The sequence below is a fragment of the Podarcis cretensis genome (genome assembly GCF_951804945.1).
Source record: "Podarcis cretensis genome assembly, chromosome: 14".
NCBI lineage: Eukaryota > Metazoa > Chordata > Lepidosauria > Squamata > Lacertidae > Podarcis > Podarcis cretensis.
Genome location: NC_137183.1, coordinates 5,980,674 through 5,995,851, shown reverse-complemented (window position 1 = coordinate 5,995,851; position 15,178 = coordinate 5,980,674). Strand labels below are relative to the sequence as shown.

At 39.7% G+C, this 15,178-nt stretch overlaps 2 protein-coding genes across 2 annotated transcripts in view; one reads left to right on the top strand and one right to left on the bottom strand.

The window, feature by feature from the left end:
- Positions 1 to 15,178, top strand: part of LOC307202688 (retrovirus-related Pol polyprotein from transposon opus) — a gene marked incomplete at its 3' end in the record, with an annotated part of 137,491 nt that overhangs the window by 104,046 nt on the left and 18,267 nt on the right. The gene's annotated exons all lie outside the window — the stretch shown is intronic.
- The window catches only part of ADAM10 (ADAM metallopeptidase domain 10), a 55,800-nt gene that overhangs the window by 36,614 nt on the left and 4,008 nt on the right, over positions 1 to 15,178 (bottom strand). The window contains exon 2 of the mRNA XM_079953252.1: positions 5,218 to 5,368. Coding sequence (XP_079809378.1) covers positions 5,218 to 5,368 — 151 coding nt within the window. The remainder of the gene's footprint in view (positions 1 to 5,217; positions 5,369 to 15,178) is intronic.

Here is a 15,178-nt window from a genome sequence, read left to right as displayed (position 1 = left end):
GCAAATAAATGTGGAAAGCTGCTAGCATGGCAGCTGAAAAAGAGACAAAAACTGAATACAGTAACAAACTTAGAAATTGAGGGAAGAAACGTTACACTATTTCCAAATAAACGAAATGTTTAGACAAGACATTAAAGAGAGAGGATACGCGGATAAAGAATCTAAATTCCAGACTGAAATAATAAACAATGATTATAAAATTCTTTCTAAAATGTATAATATGCTATTAGAGTATAACTTGATAGATGAGGAAGTGAAGTCGGTGATGATTCATTGGGCAAGGGACATCGGCCATAATATATACTATGAAGAATGGGAGAAACTCTGGAAAAAAAATCTTAAATTTACAGCTTGCATAACGTTAAAAGAGAACCTTATGAAGATGTTTTACCGTTGGTATATAACACCTGGAAAATTAGCAAAAATATATAAAACTTGCAATAAATGCTGGAAATGCAGGGAAAAAGAGGGATCCTTCTTCCACATGTGGTGGGACTGCAGAAAGATCAAAGGTTTTTGGGAAAGTGTATATAATGAAATGAAGAGTATATTAAGATACAACTTTGGGAAAAAGCCGGAGGCTTTTCTGTTAGGCCTAGCAGGAAGTGATATAAAGAACAATGACAGTAAATTCTTTCAATATGCAACAACGGCCGCAAGGGTCCTATTGGCTCAAAACTGGAAACAACAGAACATACCGACGCTTGAGGAATGGAGAGCAAAACTACTAGATGGACAGATTGACGGGGAAAATTAGATATTTAAAAGACCAAAGGTTCATTGAGGATTGGGGGAAATTCGTGGAATATCTGGAAAATATAAGTGAAGGTCAGATAACGCTAGTTGGGTTTAAAAAAGCTCTGTGAAAAGGTTGGAATATTGTCTAAAGAGAAAAAGAAGGAAAGAGAAAATGTGTGAATTTGTTAAATTAGGGTATGGATGATTTGAGGGGAAGCTGAAGGAAGTCTTATAGAAAGAAATCTGTGACAACAAGGTGTAAATTGCTGTATTTTTTGTTTGTTATGATTTAAAAAACAATAAAAATTATGCAGAGAAGAAAAAAAAAGAAATTGAGGGAAGAAACATTCAGAACCCAGTGGACATCAGAAAGTGCTTCCATAGATATTTCAAGCAATTATATACACAAGGGCCGCAAAATGAATCAGAGATAGAACAATTTTTGAAGGAGAATGGTTTACCAAGGTTGTCTCTGCGGAACAGAACAATCCTGAATCATAAAATAACAGTCTTGATATTTATAGATGCGGAGAAGGCCTTTGATAATATCTCCTGGAAGTTTATGAAGAAGAATTTGGAAGGAATGGGAGTGGGGCGGGGGTTCCAGAATGGGATAGAGGCAATTTATTCAGAGCAAAAGGCTAAACTGATAGTGAACAATGTGGTGACAGAAGAGTTTAGAATTGAAAAAGGTACACGACAAGGTTGCCCTATATCCCCTTTGTTATTTATATCGGTCCTGGAAGTGCTCTTAAACATGATTAGAGGAGACCGGTTGGTAGAGGGTATTCAGGTCAGAGAGAAACAGTATAAACTGAAAGCATTTGCAGATGACCTAGTATTGACCTTACAGGAGCCAGAGCCTAGTACTAAATGGGTTTTGCAATTGATTCATGAGTTTGGTCGAGTGGCGGGATTTAAACTTAATAAGCAAAAAACCAAGGTTTTAGAAAAAAACTTGACTTTTTCAGAATCAGAAAGGTTTCAGAGAGAGACAGAATTAAATGTGGTCAGAAAAGTAAGATATCTAGGGGTAAATATAACAGCGAAGAACAGAAACTTGTTTAAGGATAACTATGAAAAATGTTGGTCTGAAATCAAAAGGGATCTAGATGTTTGGTCAAGATTGAAACTTTCCTTGTCAGGACGTATTGCTGCTATTAAGATGAATGTATTGCCAAAAATGTTGTTTTTGTTTCAAACTTTGCAGATTGTGGATAAAATGGAATGTTTCCGGAAGTGGCAAAAAGATATCTCTAAATTTGTCTGGCAGGGCAAAAAGCCCAGAATTAAGTTTAAAATACTAACTGATGCTAAAGAAAGAGGGGGCTTTGCCCTGCCAGACTTAAAATTGTACTATGAATCAGCAGCTTTCTGCTGGTTGAAGGATTGGCTACTTCTTGAAAACACTGATGTTTTGGATTTGGAAGGATTCAACAATGCTTTTGGTTGGAATGCATATCTGTGGTACGACAAGGTTAAAATACATAAGAACTTCAAGAATCATGTTGTCAGAAAAGCAGTGTTTAATGTCTGGTTGAAATATAAAGATTTATTGGAAAACAAGACCCCAAGGTGGTTATCACCAATGGAGGCTAAGGCCCCGAAAAGACTCAATATGGAGGCCAAATGGCCGAAATATTGGGAAATAATAGAAAAAGATGGAGATAATTGGAGGTTGCAGAGTTTGGAGAAAATAAAAGATAAAGTGCGAGATTGGTTACATTATGCTCAGATTAAAGAAGTTTTCAAGTTGGACAAAAAGATAGGATTCCAGGTGGAAAAATCAAAGTTAGAAACAGAACTGTTAGAATCCAGCTCTAAGACACTTTCAAGAATGTATAACTTGCTGTTAAAATGGAATACACAGAACGAAACGGTCAAATCAGCTATGATAAAATGGGCACAGGACATAGGGCATAATATCATGTTTGCTGACTGGGAAAAGTTATGGACCACAGGTTTGAAATTTACGGGATGTAATGCCTTGAAAGAAAACATTATGAAAATGATATACAGGTGGTACATGACTCCAGTCAAGCTTGCAAAGATATACCATGTGTCTGATAATAAATGTTGGAAGTGTAAAGAAGCTGAAGGAACATTCTTTCACCTCTGGTGGACTTGCCCTAGAGTGAAGGCTTTCTGGGAAATGATATATAATGAGCTGAAAAAGGTATTTAAGTATACCTTCCCTAAGAAACCAGAGGCCTTTCTTTTAGGCATTGTCGGCCAGAGTGTGCAAAAGAAGGATCGAACTTTTTTTATGTATGCTACAACAGCAGCAAGGATACTCATTGCTAAATGCTGGAAAACTCAAGACTTGCCCACACTGGAAGAATGGCAGATGCAACTGATGGACTATATGGAATTGGCGGAAATGACGGGCAGAATCCGAAACCTGGGAGAAGAACTGGTGGAGGAGGATTGGAACAAATTTAAGGACTATCTACAAAAATATTGTAAATTGTATGAATGTTAAGAAAGATGTAAGATTAGTAACAACATGGCTTCAACAAATCAAACATAAAAAACATAAATTTAAGCGTAATTGGAAGAAAAGATAAATTTTGGTTAAACAGTATTTTATAATTAAGTACTTGATAAGTGTGATTTTAAATTCTGAAATTTGAGAATTAATTTGGGGAAATTTTATCATATGAATGGAATTAACTTAATAATTTGCTAGCAAAATTTATAAGTCTAGAATGCAGGAGCAAGAGCTGTGAGGAAGTCCAAGGAGGTGCATGAAACATGGATATTTGAAAATACTATGTTATTATCTATGTCTTTGATTGTTTTAAAAAATGCTTAATAAATATTTATTAAAAAAAAGAACGTAACATGAAGCGGACGTAACATGAGGTATGACTGTACAAAGCTCACTTCTACAAAATCAGACAATTGGGTCCAACCAGCTCAATACTGACTACACTGGGCAGCAGGGGTTTTCCAAAGTTGCAGATGGCATTCTCTTCTAGCCCTATCTGAAGATGCCAGGGGCTGAATCTGGGACCTTCTGCATAAAACAAGGTACTCAACCACTAAGCTACAGGCCATATAGCTCTGCAATTACAAAAATACCTCAAGAACATGAGTTGTTAAGAGTGTGAGTGAGAATGAACATCCTGAATCTTGTTAAATACTTTCCTTCTTTGATATTCATAGGCCATCAATGTAGCCCAATTATCCCAAAATACCATCTGGTACTGCAGCCATGCATTCCCGGTTCCTTTATTATAATCTTTAGGTTTCCTATTTCAACCACTTATAGGAAAACATCTGCCCCCTGCCTAGAAGTACATATTAGGAATACTGCTCTGATTAAAGCTGCAAGAGACAGTACCACTTGGCAAAATCTTATAAGCAGGGGACAAAATACTGGGGGTGGGGAGTCAGATCTAAGCAAGACAATTTGCAGTGAGCTTTCTCTCACTCCAAAACCCAGAAATCTTGGAGAAATCCATAAATTTTTATTAGTCAGTTAGAGCAGGGCAATTTCTCTTTGCTCTTTCATTTCCGGCAAGAAGCCAAGTATAGGATAAAGCTCTTTTGCAGTAATCCGGTCTATTAACTAGCTGGGCCTACATCTACTTCTGCTCGTTAGTAATTCTAACTAAAAGAAACTAAGCTAACAGACAAGCAGGCCCAGACCATAACACAGAGAGGAAATTCACAGTTGGAACCACACAAGAGAGTAAAGGCTTTCCCAAAATGAATTTCGCTTTTCATTTAGTATTGATGTTAGGTTGTCCAGTCCACCTGTTACAGGAAAACTGCCTTGTGGATCAAGTTTGTTCTGTAGGTCAGATGTCCCCTATCCCTGGTTTACTACTATGGGAATAAACTACCGATTTCTAAACACTATAAATACACAACTGACTGTTTTTTTAAGAGATAGATGGAGACACACCCGGTTTCTACCCAGAAACTATCCACTAAAATTACATTCACTTGAATTTTATAAGATAAACTTCTGAAAGTTCGTTTTGGTAAACATGAGTAGAATAGAGCTAGTGGTGTGCAAAGCAAGAGTAAAGGAAAAGAGAACAAACATGTGTTATTTTTTTCAGCTTACTTTTTAAAAAGCACTGTAGCTGCATTGGCTTATAAATGTATGCAGCAAGGAGCAATTTATCCTTCATTCCTTCAGCACCTCAACCTTGAACATTAACAGATGAAAAACCAGCTATGCATATACAAAGGAGGAGATTTCATTGTGCCCCAGACTGTAAACCAGATTACTCAAAGTCTGTCCAATTCCTGAAAATTTAAGTCTTGAAGCCTACAGGTTGCTGAAAAAAGTTCCAAAGTGCTAACTGCCTTTACACATTGAACGAAAAACTTGAAGGAATTCAACAGCCAAGAACCACAACTTTAAGTACAATGCAATGTTAATATTAAGATAATTCTTTATCGTTCCTTTATATTTGATGAAATTTAAGGGCTATAAAGTAATAAGCTTGATGTAATACTTACCTTCCATGAGCATGGAAATCTAAGCGTAAAAATTGGTCTTCATGTGATACTGCTCTTTTGGCACGCTGGTGTTTTTGGTGTAATGAATCCACATCATATGACAGGCCTTCATAATGTCTTATGTGTTTATTTAGAGGATTTCCGTATTGACCTGTGAACAAAACAGTGGATTGATAAATCAGTCAGTCCAGGCACATTACAGAAATAAGGGAAAGGCTCTTTCCCCAAACTATTTCTATTTTCATTCTCCTTTAATTTTCTAAACCTTTTGCTTAGAAAAGTAAATTGAGATTGTTAATACAAACTCAACGTCAAATGGTAGCGATATTCTTGCATGTACCAGTTGTAACTCCAAAGCATGTTGAAATACATTTAAGATGTTGCTTATAACTTATATTTTTGATTCCAAACACTATTACTTCAGATTAAGAAATATCAAATATTTTCAACAGACAGTCAAGATAACTTGTCCTTTTCAGAACTATAAAATACACACTAGGAAGTACCTACCAAGCCAATCACCAAAAGAAAGAGAAAAAGAAACAGGGACACTAACTTCTCTTTCTGAATAAACCTTTAGACTGAAACACATTGGGCTACCTCTTTACCCTGGCCTGAAACTGTACTATTTTAAATGTTTTTAATTCTGAATTTTGAATTGCTGTAACCTTCCTTGGATCTGCTGGTGAAGAACTAGGAAATTTGTTATTACACTAATAAATATTAGCATTTTGAGCTGTGCTCTGTTTTGGGCAGAACAAAGCCAACAGACTTTCTTTGGAGAGTGAACAGGTTTTAGAAGTGGACGCAGAAGACAAAGGTACAGGTGCTCACCCATACCTGAAGCTGAAAGGAGAGTCACGGACAAATCTCTTTCCATCAGCCGAACCTCTTAGGGGTTAGACACTTCCACTTTAATGAAATTATATTTCTAAGGGGGGAGGGGCAACAGCTCAGTGACCCAGAAGACATGCTTTGCATGTAGAAATCACTAAATTAAATTCCTAGTCTTGGGGCTGAGCAATATATCGCCCAAAACCGGTTTAAAGTCCATAATGTGATATTGCTTTCATAATTTTTGTCCTGGCAATGTATCATGAATCATGGTTTGTGGTATTGAAAAATCACAATGTGGGGAAAACCTTGAAGCCAGCCAATGCCTCTACACAGCTCCATTCTTATTTCAGACATTGTGATATATCAATATATTGTGATGATTAGCTAGTTGAAAACCAGGTATCAACCAGCATTACCCGGCATATCCATTAAAAAAAAAAAAATCAGTATCAAGTGATGGGAAAGATGTTTGCTTCAGAATCTGGAAGGCCACTACCACAGGTACAGATAAATTATAATCTGGCCTGAAAACAGCTTTCCAATATTATTTTTTTCCTAAAAATATTGAGAACTAGATTATGCTTGTACTTCTCAGTTTGAATAGACTACTGTATCTACTAAAAGAGTTAACCCGCTAATTAAAAACAACTGCTCAATAAAAATGAAAAAAATGAAAAATCGAACCAGGGTTAGATGACAGAAGAAAATGGAGCCAATATAGTAAGAAGGATTATGGCAGAAAACAAGAGAGACCGTTAAAGAGTGAAAAGAACTAAGGACATTTTTCATAGGAGAATTGAGCTTAAGGAGAGCACCAATTGTGAAATGAGTAGGCATCATATGGAATTGAAACAAAGTTCAAATTCAAGTGTATATTTTCCATCCGACAAGTTTTGAACCAAACACAGGGAGTTTTTATAAAACAAACAAAACTTGTCCAGGTATATGTGCAGCCATATAACAAAGGGCTGTAGATCAGTAGTTGAGCATCTGTTTTGCATACACAAGGTTTCAGGTCCAATCCTCAGCACCTCCAGGTCCCCAACTTGAAATCCTAGAAGTACTGAGCTAGACGGACCAAAGACAGCTTCCTATGTTCATATATTGGTGGTCAAGGTGCTAGAACGCTATTTTTCTCCTGCCCAAATGAAGCCAAGCCCACTGGACATTTGTCTTCCCCAAACTGTCATCCAGAAGCAGCCATTCCATTATGCAGCATCCGAGGGAGAGATTGATAAGTACAGCCAATTTATCAGCTTATCTGAGAGACCAGCAATGTTTGGCACCTCTTCTCCTTGAAATGCTTCCAATCCAACTGATGGTAGTAAGAACTTCATGACTAAGAACAAATGCCCAAGTTTGCATTTCCTCCGCCCGTCTCCCAAGCCCTTTTCTTTTTGGGTTGTGTCTTTTAATTTGCAAACCTGACTTACTGATTTTTGCAAACTGCTCTGGGAGCCTTTTCGGTTGTTAACGGTCTCTGCTTTGGTGGCAGTTGTACGCTTCACTGCCCAGCCTCAGCAACCACTTCCTCCCTAACTGGTCTCACAGCACATGGCCCCAAACATGTGTAAATACTAAAAGGAACCTCGGTTCCCTTACTTCCAGTCAACTGGGGGGACGATACTAGAACACAAGTCTGACACAAATGAATAAGAGGGCCAAAGCAAAATACTTACAAGGCAATATTTAGCAAATATAATGGTACCTCAGTTTTCGAATGTAATCCGTTCCGGAAGACCATTCGAGTTCCGAAACATTCAAAAACCAAGGCGCAAAGGGCAGCCTGCAAATTCAATAGAGAAAATGGGAGGGGCGCGACTCAGTGGAAGCCGTGTGACGTCTGAGGCGTGTTTGAAAATGGAAGCATTTACTTCTGGGTTTGCGGCGTTTGAAAACCGAAACATTCGACTTCCAAGACGTTCGAAAACCGAGGTACCACTGTACATTTTTAGTTTTATACGGGGTTTTGCCTTTTTTGTGTTTTTTTTAAGGAAGCAATTCAATTATTAAGACAGCACCAGTTTTTAGGGTGAACAGGATTTCAGACAGCACTCTTACCAAAAATGGTTTTATCATGATACACCATTTTGCTTTGTGGAATTGCAACTCTCCCCCATCCCCTAACCCACCCACCAACAGCAACAGCAAAGTCATCCAAGACCTGGTTTGATCGTGAGCTGCAAGCACACACTGATATGAAACTGATCTAAATAGTAATAAGTGGACATGGCTAATTAGCTCTATAAAAAGGTTTAGCAACCCCCTTTCCTGGTCTCTTCCTCACTTTCTTCCAACCTAGAAAAATGATCACTTTTGTATCTCTTGGCTCTTAAATACAGACAGAGCTGCAAAATCACTCTAGCATTTTTCAAGTTAACCAAACCAAACCAAACCATTTGTTGAACTAGTGATGAAAAACCTATGGCTGGGGTGGGGAAAATAATATTCCAACTGATATGAACAGAAGGTTTATGGGGCAACTAATAAAACATCACTGACCAGAACTAAAAAGAAAGAATTAATCCTATGGTTATTCTTTTCTCTTCTCAACTTTTTTCTCCAAAAATTGTGGTTTTTGTTTCTACATAAAATTTGGGCTGTACATGCTATTTTTGTTATGCCCAAATTATGTAACCATCACTTTTGTCTACCAAAATGTCAGATTTTAGCTTTTGTTTTATTTTTAACTCCCCCCCCCCCCATTTACCAGCTCAAGCTGCAGGCAGCTCCATCTAAATCTGGATATTTTTGTAATAGTTTCAATAAAATTAAAGAAAGCATTTTACCCTCCCTTTCTGTAATGTGCCAAAGGTGGTCAATAAAAATAATAATAATAATAATAATAATAATAAGCCTCCCCAGCCACTCTGGGCGACTTCCAACAGGATATTAAAAACACAATAAAACATCAAACATTAAAAATCTGACAAAAGGGCATTCCACAAGGTGCATGCCACTATGGAGAAGTCCCTCCACCTGGTTCTCTGTACAGTGGTGCCTCGCAAGACGAAATTAATCCATTCCGCGAGTCTCTTCGTCTTGCGGTTTCTTCGTCTTGCGAAGCACAGCTATTAGCGGCTTAGCGGCTATTAGCGGCTTAGCGGCTTTAAGAAAAAGGAAACAAACTCGCAAGAACTCACAAGACGTTTCGTCTTGCGAAGCAAGCCCATAGGGAAATGCGTCTTGCGGAGCACATCAAAAAACGGAAAACTCTTTCGTCTAGCGAGTTTTTCGTCTTGCGAGGCATTCGTCTTGCGGGGCACCACTGTAACTCCATTTCTTGCAGTGAGGAAACTGTCAGAAGGCCCTTGGAGCTGGACCTCAGTGTCTGGGCTGAACAAGGTGGGTGGAGACGCTCCTTCAGCTATACAGGGCCATGGCCGTAGGGCTTTAAAGCAGTGTTAAAACTCAGGTATATAAGCTACACACCAAATGGCTCCTTAAACCAAGGTTAGAGTCACCACAACAGAATGTCTAGTTGCCATTTTGGGGCAAGGCAGTCTTATTTTTCAAATGATGAACCGACTGTGATTGATTTAAACATCTGGCTAGTTCTGATAACAACCTTGAGCTAGGTTAAAAACTTTGAGAATTTAGCAATATCCTGTCAAGATATCCTCATATATATTCCTACCTCCCTTTCTTAATGGTGACACAGACCATTCATAATGTAATAATACTCTTCACAACTGTGAGCAGGGCAGAGGAGTAGGGTAAGCAAAGACAAGCTACAACAATTACCGGTAACTATAACGTTGTTCACTGTTCCTGCTCAAGCTGCACAAAAAGCATTAGGAATCTTCAAATTCATTTTGATTGTACAGATAAAATATAACTGATAGAATTCTACAGGATGTGGTATTAGTGTGTAAAAACAGTCAAAATCAAATAACCCCAGAGGGTGGACATGTCAGGGGCGTAGCGTGGGGGGCCGGGGGTCGCCGCCCTGGGCACACAATTTTGAGAGGGCGTAAACCAGGCGCCCCCATGCAGGGTTCCCTGTTGCGCCCTGCTTGCTGTCTGAGGTCTCTGGGCCCCAGAACCTGGCCTAGCCTCACTGTCACGTCCCTGGCCTCCTCGCTGAATGGCAACCCAGCCAGCAGTGGCCTGCTTCTTGCTCAGACAGTGAGCAGGCACAGATGAAGGGAGGGAGGCAAAGGACAACCCTTGCATAGCCCGGCCGGCCCAGTGCTCCTCTTGACAGGCATTGGGGGAGATTTTCCCACCAAGGCCAGTGTTGGCTGGCCAGGCTCCCCTCTGCATGGGTGGGCAGTGCAGCAGAGGCCCCCTTGGCTCTGGTGGCAAGGGCTGAGCTGGCATGGCGGGTTTTGTTCACACTCTGCATCTCCCTGGTGGCGTCCGCTAGGCTGGTGCAGCAGGTTTCAATCGCCCTCCACACCTAGCCCCGCACTCCCACCCCGGGCAGCAGCAAACAATGCTATGCCGCTGGTCCAGGCACAGCGTTTGAAATTACTCTATCGCCAGTTTTGATACTCAGGAGACCATCTAGTGGCCAAGTTGAGATTTCCGGTCTGGAAATCTTGCGGGTGGAAATCTTGCAACAGATATCTTGCGGGTGGGGGGATTGAAGGGGAACCTTTTCATTGTTGTAGGAAAGTAAGCAAACACGAAAAGTTTTTTCACACAGTTGAATTAATTGTTTATCTCCTGCAGGGGCGGGGACAGGGTGAAGTAGAAAGCACATTGTAGTTTGCAAACAAACACAAGCAGGTGAAAGGTTTGTTTCCTGTGCTGCCTGATTATTTAAAATGCTTCTAATTTTTTGCATCTCAAAAGTGAAATGGCTCTAGCAGTAAAGCAGTGCCTCTTTTCTTGTTTGCCTTTCATTTCATCTTATAATAATATTTTTGCTGGCTTGCTTAGAAGAATAATGGTTTACACCCTTTATTTGGATTCTACAGCATCGTTTTTTCCAGGAATGCAGGTTGAGCACTGGGGTGGGGAAAGCACATTGGAAATTATGACAAAAAGGAGGGTTGGGGGGGTTCCTTGCTGTGTATCCCATTTTGAAATTTGATATTGTGTATCTGATGGTGTACAGTGGTGCCCCGCAAGACGAACGCCTCGCAAGACAGAAAACCCGCTAGACGAAAGGGTTTTCCGTTTTGGAGGCGCTTCGCAAAACAAATTTCCCTATGGGCTTCCTTCGCAAGACGAAAGCCCATAGGGAAATCTCCGGGACAGCGGGAAAGCGCAGCGCGTCTTCCCCACTGTCCTCGGACCTCCTCCGAAGGCTGGAGGTGGGGCGGAGAGACCTTCTCCCCGCGCCAGCCTTCGGATGGCTGTCCTGAAGACTTGCGGTGGGAGGAGGGTTTTCCTTCCCACCGCCAACTTTCAAAATGCTGTTCTGAATGTTGGCGTGGGGAGGAAAAACCCTCCTCCCACAGCAAGCCCCGGGAACAGAGGAGAAGCGCTGCCTTCCCCTCTGTTCCCGTACCTGTCCTGAAGGCTTGCGGTGGGGAGAAAAGCCCTTCTCCGCACCGCCAGCCTGGCAAGCGGATTAATTAATTTATTTTCAATGCATTCCTATGGGAAACCGTGCTTCGCAAGACGAAAAACTCGCAAGAAGAAAAAACTTGCAGAACGAATTAATTTCGTCTTGCGAGGCACCACTGTATTTGGTGTGGAGGGAGGTGTGTAAGTCGAACAAACATTCTTGAGGTGTGTAAGTCGAACAAACATTCTTGAAGTGTGTAAGTCGAACAAACATTCTTGAGGTGTGTAAGTCGAATAAACATTCTTATCTCTTGAAATAGATAAGAAACACATTCAGGTCTAGTTCTTTGTTCCAGTCTTGCCCATTTATGACAGTGAGTGAGATTTACTGGATGTGGCTTTTCTGTTTTGTGAACCCAAGTCTGCAGCATTCCTAACCTTTCCTGGAGATGAGTTAGCAAAGTCTGCTAATGACATAAAGTTGTTTGGAGTAGCTTTTAACTAAAAGAGGCTGTTAGGCACTCCAAAAGGATCTCTCCAAACTGGATGAATGAGCATTAACATGATAAATCTGATCCAGTGTTAATAAGTGCAAAGTGATACACGCTGGGGGGGGGAATCCTAACATTACATATATGCTAGGTCTGAGTTGGTGGTGATTGACCAAGAACTTAGGGTCATAGTGGATATCTCAATTAAGAAGTTAAGCCAGGTTGTGGCAGCAGTAAAATGGGGAAATATATTTTCAGGATCATTAGGGAAAGGATTGGAAACAAACTGGAAATATCATAATAGGTTAAAAAAAGAAGGTAAAGGACCCCTGGATGGTTAAGTCCAGTCAAAAGTTGACTATGGAGTTGTGGCACTCATCTCACTTTCAGGCCGAGGGAGGTGGCATTTGTCCACAGACAGATTTCCTGGTCATGTGGTCAGCATAACTAAACAGCTTCTGGCGCAACGGAACACTATGACAGAAACCAGAGCACACGGAAACGCCATTTACCTTCCTGCCGCTAGGACAGAGCAATGGGAGCTCACCCTGTCGCAGATTTGAACCGCCAACCTTCTGATCAGCAAGCCCAGCACCACCTGCCTCCTGATATCATAATGGCCTTATACAAGTCTGTGATGCAGCTGCACTTGGAATACTGTGTGCAATTCTCATCACCATGTCTCTTAAAGAATATCATAATGCTGGATTTAAAAAACAAACAAACTGGTGGAGTATCATCCTACTTTTTAAAATATTTGCATGAGTATTCCTGTACCATTTACAGGGAAGTGCTTTCCGTTTCAGAAATAAAAACATTAGAACTTTGAAAATCACGTTATGTGGGCATGACTGTACAGAATGAGACACGGTCCCTCACTGGCAGAAGCTGTGACTTTGCAAAGTGAAAGAAAAAGCTTCTTCTTATTGAGAAGCAGTGTAGTATATAACTGTATGACTAGACACGCTAAATCCCCATGAAGTTCACTGGGTGTTACTGTCATATACATGCCTAATTTTAAGCCCCACTGTGCTCTCTGTATGACCTGCTTTGCTATGGCTGGTTACAACCCTCCCAATACCACAAATTGCAAAATAAACCAAATAAATTCTCTATGGAAAAATAAACAAAGTGCCGCTACATGGGGGGTAAGTAGCCATTCGGTTTTTGCACTTATAACCCATTTTCCAGGGAGCCATGTGGCAAATACCTTTTCTATCCCAGTTTCTAAGACTCCTAATTAGATGGCTATGGGAATCCGACAACAAGGACAAGAGTGCACTCTTCCACTCATGTTCCCCAGCAACCAGTATCAGAGGAATAAATGAGCAGCATAATAATATAATAATTATATTTTATTAAAATTCAAAACTACAAAAAATTCACATAAACAAAGCATTTAAAAAATTCTTTAGTTTTTTCAACTTCCCCTCCCATTTTCCACGGTGTTTTTAATTTCTTCCCCTTGCTGCCCCTTATTTTTTCTCCCTTACATCATAACCATCATACAACAATCTCTAATTCCTTCTGTTGCTCATAGTTCAAATACTGCTCACGAATTCATCGTACTATAATATTTCTTTAAATGTTTTGAAAAAGACTTCCATTCTTTCACAAAAATCTAACTTTTCATTAAGCAGCTCCAAAATAGCTTATTCTTTATATACCAGGTTCCACAAAAGTTGTTAAATAGGGATTTTCAGAAAGAACAAGTTTAAAAGCTTCATATAAAGTGGCATAATATTTTTGCAAGTATTTTTCAGACAGCCCTGTAAGTCCAACAAGCAAGTAAATACAAAATCTGTTTTAATTCAAAAACAATTAAGGTAAGAAAACGGTCATAAACTTCATAACTTTGGACAACAGTAAGTTGCATATGATAGGAAACAAAAATAAAGAATACTGTGAAGCTGGAATTTTCCAAGATATCAAAATGGTGCCTGGCAACTCCACCATACAAGCAAACACTTGCCTGTCCTTTTAACATAAAGGAGAATAGCCAAAGAAAACCAGACTAACCAAAATGAACAGGAACATTTACATGCCTTGTAAATACTAGCCTCAAGTACATAAGTACTCCTAGATTCATGTAATCTGCAAGAGCATCTACAGTAAACATTTCACTTTCATCAACATACCATGTTAATAAACACTAGAAATTAGGACCAGGAGCACACCTTACCTCCCAGCCTGCAACTATCAGCAATTATTCCAAATGTCTGTGGTTCAAAGAATATGCAAACTGTTGGGTCATTTTGCTGACTGCTTGGATGAAAGTTAATGGGTTTCCATTCTCAGCTCAAACTTAGGAAATGCTCCAAAGAATGACCTTATCTTGAAAGTTTTAGTTTCCAGGCATTAAACTAGCCACAAAGTCAAACAACCTTACTTTCTCTTGTAGCAGTAAACACAAAGCTTGACATTACAATCAGTCAATACAGATATATGAAATAGGGGCCGTGTTGAGATTATAATCTATTGTTTCAGTGACTGGAAATAATGGGCAGCAGGCCTCAGACTTATGCTGCCTCTCCTTTTCACCTTATTTAGTACTAATTTATGTGCAAGAGGAAGAGAATTAATGCTTCTGCTTTCACTTTGGAACAATTACAGTTCCATGTTACATTTAAACTTGGGAGAGCTCAGTTTGTTCAAATTAAAGTTAGTTAAACCAAGATCTGAAACCAGTTTGATAATAATGCTTTTTATATAGCCCTTTCACATCACTTTGAATACTTGAAAGCACCATACTTCACATGCACTTACAACAACCCAATAAAGTAACTGAGCATTATTATCACACATACTGCAGATACAGAAGCTGTGTCTGAAAGAGCAGCTTGCCAAAGGCCGCATAGCAAATTTATGGCAGAGCTGAAATCTGAACTGAGGTGTTTTGATCCGGTGTTAGTTTAAACTAACTTTGTTTAATCCTCAGCTTCCCAATTCAGATGTAATGTAATATGAAACTGTAGTTAGTTCCAGCATAAAAACAAAAGCTGCCACTCTTTCTCAGGCATAGAGGAAAAAGAGAGTGGGCAGTGTCATGGACAGTTTCAGGTCATCTGAGTCAAAGTTTCGGTGAATATCTTAACCAGGCAAATGTGATGCTGGAATACATCATGTTCCATGTAAAATGCTGAAATACTTGAAAAGATCTCCTGACTTAATGA